This window comes from Chlorocebus sabaeus, chromosome 6, assembly GCF_047675955.1.
Source record: "Chlorocebus sabaeus isolate Y175 chromosome 6, mChlSab1.0.hap1, whole genome shotgun sequence".
NCBI lineage: Eukaryota > Metazoa > Chordata > Mammalia > Primates > Cercopithecidae > Chlorocebus > Chlorocebus sabaeus.
Window position 1 is genome coordinate 54,223,208 of NC_132909.1, and position 8,831 is coordinate 54,232,038.

Genomic DNA, 8,831 nt, shown 5'->3' on the forward strand with positions numbered 1-8,831 from the left:
TGGTATCTTTAGTAGAGATGGCATTTTACCATGATGGCCAGGCTGGTCTCAAACTCCTGGCCTCATGATCCACCCCCCTTGGCTTCCCAAAGTGCTGGGATTACAGGCGTGAGGCACCGTGCCTGGCTGCTTTTTTTTTTTTTTTTCTCTTTTCTAATATAAGCCTATAATGCTACAAATTTCCATCAAAGGTTTGCTTAAGCTACACTCCACAAGCATTGACATGTAATATTTTTGCTATTCATCTATTTTTTTTTTTTTTTTTTTTTTGAGACAGAGTCTTGCTCTGTCATCAGGCTGGAGTGCAGTGGCGCGATCTCGGCTCACTGCCACCTTCGTCTCCTGGGTTGGAGTGACTCTCATGCCTCAGCCTCCTGAGTAGCTGGGATTACAGGGGTGCGCCACCACACCCAGCTAATTTTTGTAGTTTTAGTAGAGATGGGGTTTTATCATGAGATCTCCAGACCTCATGATCCACACACCTCGGCCTCCCAAAGTGCTGGGATTACAGGCGTGAGCCACCGCGCCCGGCCCATACCTACACTTGAGCTGGGTACGCGAGGCCCCCCTCTCGCTTGTACTAAATGAGCAGAACACACATAAGCTCCCTGACTGGCCATTCATGAACCCCACCCAAGCCGGTACTTATGATCCCAGCTGCTTTCCTGGGTGGGACTCTGACACCTTCTCTCTACTCCTCAGACCCCCATCACCTCCCTCTTCATCAGCAGGTGACCGCCTACTCACCTCAGAGGGGAGGGGCTTCATGTCTCAGGAAGGCAAGCGGTGGGGACTCAGCTCCCAAGGAGTATAAAAGGGGAGGGGCCAGACAGGGGCGGGGCTTTGTCTCCCAGCGAGGCTGGGAGGGGCGGGGCTTCATTTTCACTGTGCAACCCAAGCCAGTAGGAAAGAATGTTCCCCAGCACCGCTCCTCCCCTCAAACTCCTCCTTGCTTGTTGCCTGGGACACTGTCCTGGAGCCCAACTCCCACCACACCCTCTCTTCTCAAACTCAGCTCTGGTTCTTTTGTTGTTTTGAGGCGGAGTCTCACTCTGTCGCCCAAGGCTGGAGTGCAGTGGCGGGATCTCAGCTCACTGCAACCTCCGCTTCCCAGGTTCCAGCGATTCTCCTGCCTCAGCCTCTCAAGTAGCTGGGATTATAGGCGCCTGCCACCACACCCGGGTGATTTTTGTATTTTTAATAGGTTGTTTTTGCCATTTTGACCAGGCTGATCTCGAACTCCTGACCTCAAGTGATCTGCCCGCCTCAGCCTCCCAAAGTGCTGGGATTGCAGGTGTGAGCTACCACGCCTGGCCCTCCAACTTTATTTTCTTGTTAGTAAATCTCTCCTTTGCATGCTGTGTAGTTTACCTGGCTGCCCCATTTACCATCCACTCCACCCATGAAGTGTCTGCTCACGAGGGCAGGGATCTTTGAACTGTGGCCTCTGCTGTGTTCCCAGCGCACTCAAGAGACCCCATAAATATTGACTGGGCAGACTTTGGTGCGCTGGCAACCCTGACCCCTCCCCCCACTCCATGGTCCAGGCACGCTGAGTAATTCTAATTCTCTGTCTCACCTCTGCACCTTTGGATACGCTGTGCCCTGTGCCTGGCATGCCCTTCCCTGCCTTCTCCTGGAACTCTCCCAGCCGAGATCCCCGGCTCCTTAGGGCAGGTTACCAATGGTGAGGCAGTCCTGGAATCTGAGACATGCCCTCCCACCTCCCTGACCCCCATGGGAGGGCTGACTCACTGGGTGGGGAAGAGGACCAGTCGGGTGTAGAAGAAGACCAAGGAGAAGATGAGGAAGAGAGCGTCACACACGTGCTGATACTGCGTGTAGTTGACCATCTTACAGGCCTGAGAAGGGCAGCTCGGAGAAATGGGCTCAGGACCAGGGGCCTGGCCTCAAGGAGAAGCTGCTATGGGATGGGAACAGGTGAGTTGGGGTGGGGCCTTGATTCCAGGAACTACCTACATTTCCAGGAAAGGTAAAGAGTGTGAACATAGGCCGGGCATGGTGGCTCACGCCTGTAATCCCAGCACTTTGGGAGGCCGAGGTGGCGGATCACCTGAGGTCAAGAGTTCGAGACCAGCCTGGCCAACATGGTGAAATCCCATCTCTACTAAAAATACAAAAATTAGCTGGGCATGGTAGCGGGCACCTGTAATCCCAGCTACTTGGGAAGCTGACGCAGGAAGATCACTAGAACCTGAGAGGTAGAGGTTGTAGTGAGCAGAGATTGCACCATTGCACTCCAGTCTCGGAGAGAGCGCAAGACTCCATCTCAAAAAAAAAGTGAATACATGCATGCATGCACGTCTATAGCTGTATCCTCCAAGAAAGGAGGCTGAGAGGCGGGGCTTTATTTCCCAGGAAGACAGAGGGGGCAGGACCTCATCTCCCAAGGAAGCTGAGAAGGGTGGGGGGGCCTCATCACCCAGGAAGATAGAGGGGGTGGGGTCTTATCAGCCAGGAAGACACAGGGGACAGGGCCTTATTACCCGAGGAGGCCAGGAGGGTGGGCTCCATTTCCCAGGAAGCTTGGGAGGAATGGGACCTCATCTCTAGGGGCACCTGGGAGGGCTGGGCCCACCTCCAGCAGGTAGTCGGCGGAATCGTGTAACAGCAGCACCAGGGAGCCGATGCGCAGCAGGTTGACGCTGTAGGAGAAGGTCATCAGGATGACCACCACGAAGTGATGTATCACCTGCTCCTTGAAATCCTGCAGGAGACAGTGGGTCCCAGTGGGGATGAGGCTTGATGCTGGCAGGTGCCCCACCCTATGGGCCAAGAAATGCGTCCTTTTGTATGGCCTCTGGGCCCATGGCCTCTATGCCTCCTGCAAGAGGCACCAGGGAGCTCTCAAGGTACGGCTGTGAGGCTGCCCTACCACCCCCGCACCCCAGCTCCCCAGCTCCTTATCCGGAGACGGGGTCTTCCAGACTCTTGTGTGGCCTCACCTTGCGCTTGACATCAAAGGGCAGCCTGATGAGCAGTGAGAGGTAGAAAGCCAGCTCCAAGAGGTACCACCAGTACAGGGATGGCTTCAGGGTCTGCAGCAGGGCAGGACAAGGTTAGCTGTGGGGAGCGAAGGCTCCAGTCCCTTTGCTCAAAACTAGGATACTTGAATCCCAATGAGTGAGCTCCCCATCCCTGGAGGTAATCAAGGGCAGTGGTTTGGTGGAAGCACCTGCTTGGAGTTTCCTAGCCTCTCTCTATTCCCCAGAGGAATCAAAGAGACAGAGTAGGACTCAGTGGGGAATGATGGTGGTGTCAGGGCTCAGGTCCCATGTCCATGGCTGCAGCAACTGTCATCACCCTGGCCTCCAAGCGTTTGTGCGCGCGTACACCCACCCACCCCCACACCCCCACTCACCCGGTTTGGGTAATTTTCCCAGCACATTACTGGGGCCCACAGCCACGATTCCTGCACAGAAACGGGTGTTAGGCTGTGCGGAGGTGAGATTCCAGCTTCCCACCCTGGGTCTGTGGGCTCTTTGGGTGGTCTCATAGATGCTGCCTTCACCCAGCCCTGCTTTTTCCTGCCTCTCAATCTCCACTGGGGAGCTCATTCACTGCAGAACCCTAAACTTCTGGTGCATGGCAGATCCTAAGTACCTGTTGCGCGAATTCACCAGCACCTGGCCAAGCTCTCGCTCTCCTCAGCTGCACGTTTTCTTCTCTGGCTGCGCCCCTCACACACTCCCTCCCACCAGATCCGGGCCTGGGGCATAGGAGGCATTTCTGGGGCAGGCGAGCCGTCAGCCACACTCAGGTACACTCACGTGGTACAGGACCGAGAGACCACCCGCGAAGGAGGACAGGTAAAAAAGAAATCTCCAGCTGTGGATGGGGAGGGAGCTGTGAAAACAGGAGACACCCCCCTGCTGCCTTGCACCCTAGAAGTCGCATTCAGCCCCATCCTGGGTTTACCTGGCCTCACAGAACTTCTTGGTCAGCTGCGGTCGATCCTGCTTCCGGCGTCTCCGGAACCATCGCTGGGTCTGCCGCAGTGTGAGGCCACACCGGGCGGCCAGGAGGGACAGCTGGGGCTGCGGCGGGGAGGGTGGTGGTGATGGGGACAAGGGTCACAGAGGCCCTGTGGTGGCTTCCCTCATGTCCCCAGACAGGACTTGGCTCTGCCGTCGCCACTGCAGCCCCACATCTTGCCTACAAGGTGACCATGTCTATATGGAGAGGCAGTGTTGGGGGTCCCAGCGTGGGGGCCTGCAGAATACTTGGGCCTTCACAGAAGCAAATCCTGTTCATAGGGCAGGCAAGTCGCTGATGGGGATGGGATTAAGAGAGATGCTGGTGTGCATCCTCCTCTATCCCGAGCTAGGCTTCCTTTCGTCCCTCCAGAACGGTCAGTTCCCACCTCCAACCCAGGCAGGCAGTTGAGACCTTGCCCCAGCCTAAGCCCTACATGAAGAGGGAAACTGACAAGTAGAGGGGGAGTCACGTGGCTTGTAACTCTGTGGAAACCGCCCTGTTGCCCCCAGGGCATGTGGTTTTCACCATTCCCCACCCCACTCGGGATGCATCCACGTCTCCACAGTGCAGAGCCTGTCCAGCGGGCAGCCACACCAGAGACGGGAATAGAGGAAGGGTCACAGGGCTGTTTCTGTTACTCCATCTCCTACTAGCTCAGATCTTCCATTCCTCCCCCAAAATAGGAGAGCAAGCAACTTCTTTCACTGTCCTATGATCTGTCCATTGTGCGACTATGCCCACTGAGGCCCAGGGCGGCTGGGAGGGGCGGGACCCCATCTCCCAGGGAGGCTGGGAGGGGCGGGACCCCATCTCCCAGGGAGGCTGGGAGGGGCGGGACCCCATCTCCCAGGGAGGCTGGGAGGGGCGGGACCCCATCTCCCAGGGAGGCTGGGAGGGGCGGGACCCCATCTCCCAGGGAGGCTGGGAGGGGCGGGACCCCATCTCCCAGGGAGGCTGGGAGGGGCGGGACCCCATCTCCCAGGGAGGCTGGGAGGGGCGGGACCCCATCTCCCAGGGAGGCTCTTAGGGGTGGGACCCCCATCTCCCAGGGAGGCTCTTAGGGGTGGGACCCCCATCTCCCAGGGAGGCTGGGAGGGGCGGGGCGCCATGTGCCAGGGAGGCTGGGAGGGGCGGGACCCCATCTCCCAGGGAGACTGGTAGGGATGGGGCTCCATCTTCCAGGGAGGCTGGGAGGGGGCGGGTCCTCATTTCCCAGGGAGGCTAGCGGGGCAGGGCTCATTTCCCAAGGAATCGGGGATGAAGAGTGTAAAGTGGGGGCATTGCGGGGATGCCTGAAGCCACCTTGGCGTCTCCTGCCTCAACAAATAGGCCACACACCACCCGCCGGCTCCACCCCAAGGGCAGTAGTGCCGGTCACAGGGCACTGGGGGGCTCTCACCTCCTTGGGCCTGTGCCCTTCTGTGAGGAAGTGTTTCTCCAGTGTGGCATTGGGCTTCACCTGCCTCCTGGTCTGATCCCTCACACCCAGCCACCGGCTCAGGGGCAGGCCAATGAATCTGGGTGCAAGGGAGACAAAGTGCATCAGCCCAGGTGAAGAGACGGGACTGCCTGTGTGTGCGGGGGCAGACATGCTGTCAGTGGGTAAACCAAGTCTCGGGCACAGCTGGCACATGGCAGGGTGTGTAAGACTTGGGGTCTGTCTGCTCCATCTGCTCAGAGGGTTTGGAGGCCCAGAGTCAAAAAGGCTCGTGAGGCAGGAGTCGATTTTCCACTTATTCCTGGCCTCATCCCCTGGGACCCTGGAGGGGTAGCGTGGCTGCTGCATTAGACCAAACATAAGAGAGGCAGCTGGCTCATGAGAGGTCAGAAGTTCGAGACCAGTCTAACCAATACGGTGAAACCTTGTCTCTACTAAAAATACAAAATCATCTGGGTGTGGTGGCGTGTGCCTGTAATCCCAGCTACGCGGGAGGCTGAGGCAGGAGAATTGCTTGAACCTGGAGGGAGAGGTTGCAGTGAGCCAGGATGGTGTCACTCTACTCCAGCCTGGGCGACAGAGCGAGTCTCCATCTCAAAAAAAAAAAAAAAAAAAGGCACTTGGACATGTGATGTGTCTGCTGGGTGAGGGTGTGCAGACCAGCTCTTGGGGTAGACAGGTACCTTTGCCCCATCCCAAACCAGGGATAAGAGTCTCTTCACTGCCTGTCTCACTGTGGCCTGAACCCCTGCCAGGCTAGGGGCTCCCCATGGGCAGGGGCTGTTCCCGCTGCAAGCCCCTCCTCCCAGCATCCCCCATTCCAGGGTAAAGACTTGGAGATCAGGGACCCTGGTCAACCAACACATTTCCCACAAGAGGGCGCGCCAGCACCACAGGTGGGGACCGAATTTTACATCCACCATGCATCCCAACATCATCCCTCATTTGGGGAAAGGCTCAGAGCAGCCTAGCAAAGAACTCATAGCAGACTAAATTATGATGCGGAGAGAAAGGGCAGATACTTACTGAGCACTTATCTGCTAAGCATGGGGCCAAGTCCATGTTATACAGTGGCTCACCTAACCTTAACTTAGTCCCCATTGTCGTAATGGGCAAACTGAGGATCAGAGACTTGCCCGAGGTGACACTGTGGGCAGGCGAAAGACCTGAAATTTGAACTCAGGATTCTGGGTTTTGTTTTAAGAGGCAGGGTCTCCTTCTGGAGGTGGAGGGTGGGAGGATCGCTTGAACTCAGGAGTTCAAGACCAGCCTGGGAAACATGGTGAGACCTCGTCTCTACTAAAAATACAAAAGTTAGCTGGGTTGTGTCACTCGCCTGTAATCCCAGCACTTCGGGAGACCAAGGCAGGCGGATCACCTGATGTCAGGAGTTTGAGACCAGCCTGGCCAACATGGCAAAACCCCGTTTCTACTAAAAATACAAAAATTAGGTGTGGTGGCACAGGCCTGTAATCCCAGTTACTTGTGAGGCTGAGGTCAGAGAATCCCTTGAACCTGGGAGGCGGAGGGTGCAGTGAACTGAGATCGTGCCACTGCCCTCCAGCCAAGGTGAAAGAGCTCTGTCTCAAAAAGTTAGCCAGGCGTGGTGTCACATGCCTGTATTCCCAGCTACTGGTGGGGCTGAGGTTTTTTTTTTTTTTTGAGATGGAGTTTTGCTCTTGTTGCCCAGGCTGGAGTGCAGTGGCATGAATGATCTCGGCTCAATGCAACCTCTCTCCTGGGTTCAAGCAATCCTCCTGCCTCAGCCTCCTGGGTAGCTGGGACTACAGGCGTGCACCACCACACCCAGCTAATTTTTCGTACTTTTAGTAGAGACAGGGTTTCACCATGCTGGTTGGGCTGGTCTCGAACTCCTGACCTTGTGATCTGCCTGCTTCAGCCTCCCAAAGTGTTGGGTTTATAGATGTCAGCCACTGTACCCAGCCTAATTTTTGTATTTTTTTAATTTTTGAGATGGAGTCTGGCTCTGTCACTCAGGCTGGAGTGCAGTGGCTGGATCTCGACTCCCTGCAAGCTCTGCTTCCTGGGTTTACGGCATTCTCCTGGCTCAGCCTCCCGAGTAGTTGGGACTACAGGCGCCCGCCACCCCGCCCGGCTAGTTTTTTGTATTTTTTAGTAGAGACGGGGTTTCACCGGGTTAGCAAGGATGGTTTCGATCTCCTGACCTCGTGATCCGCCCGTCTCGGCCTCCCAAAGTGCTGGGATTACAGGCTTGAGCCACCGCGCCCGGCCTTTTTTTTTAATGATGGGGTTTCACCGTGTTAGCCAGGATCGTCTCGATCTTCTGACCTCGTGATCTGCCCATCTCAGCCTCCTAAAGTGCTGGGATTACAGCCTTGAGCCACCGCGCCTGGCCTGTATTTTTTTTTTTTTTTTTTTTTTTTAATAGAGACAAGGTTTCACCATGTTGCCCAGTCTGGTCTTGAACTCCTGGACTCAAGTGATCCACCCACCTTAGCCTACCAAATTGCTGACATTACAGGCATCAGCTACCACGTCTGGCCTAGATTCAATTTTTTTTTTTTTAAAGGGCTAAATCCCCTGCGTTTGAAACTGTAAAACCCTCCGCCCACCTCACTGTCCTTCACAGAGGCCCTGGGGTGCCTTTGGGATGAGATAACACCCCCAGCTCACATTTGCCGTTTTTTTTTTTTTTTTTTAAAATAAGGTGGAGTCTCCCTCTGTTGCCCAGGCTGGAGTATAGTGGCACGATCTTGGCTCACTGCAACCTCCGCCTCCCAGGTTCAGGCGATTCTCCTGTCTCAGCCTCCTGAGGAGTTGGGATGACAGGTGTGCACTCAGCTAATGTTTGTATTTTTAGCACGGTCCGGGTTTCACCATGTTGGCCAGGCTGGTCTTGAACTCCTGACTTGAAGTGATCCGCCCACCTCAGCCTCTCAAAGTGTTGGGCTTACAGGTGTGAGCCATGGTGCCCGGCCTCCTATCCCTGTTTTATGAAGATGCTGGCACACCCAGCCCCGAACTGCGGGCAGTGTTCCTATAAACCAGCAATCAGAGGCCAGAATTGTGGGTGGTGGGGGCAGGCTGGAGCTGGGAAAAGCACTTTGGTGCAAAGCCAGCTTCCACTCGGGACATGCTGCAATGGCAAATTGCACACAGGGCACGAGCACATACTGGCGTGACTGCGGGGGCGATGGGTTGCGGCAGGGCAGACACTCACCTCTCAAAGGCGAGACGCATGGCCAGGAGGACCAGTGCCAGGGGCGGGGCTGCCAGCATGTCCTGGGGGTGGGGGTAGACACGGCCATCCCGGTCTTCCAGCTCTGCCCATGTGACATTGGGTGGTAACCAGAACCTGTGCTGCCAAAACCACTCGTTGAAACCGGACAGCATTCTGTGGACACAGGTTCCA

At 56.1% G+C, this 8,831-nt stretch overlaps 1 protein-coding gene across 1 annotated transcript; it reads right to left on the reverse strand.

Annotated features, from left to right (window-relative positions):
• Positions 1–610: 610 nt before the first annotated feature.
• Positions 611–8,026, reverse strand: LOC140711916 (ceramide synthase 4-like). Its single transcript, XM_073017010.1, has 7 exons — positions 5,399–8,026; positions 3,940–4,058; positions 3,792–3,849; positions 3,383–3,433; positions 2,967–3,059; positions 2,600–2,728; positions 611–1,862 (listed from the first exon to the last, which is right to left on the reverse strand). Exons 1-7 carry the CDS (start codon positions 5,795–5,797, stop codon positions 1,752–1,754), a joined length of 960 nt encoding a protein of 319 aa, XP_072873111.1. The 5' UTR covers positions 5,798–8,026; the 3' UTR covers positions 611–1,751.
• Positions 8,027–8,831: the final 805 nt, after the last annotated feature.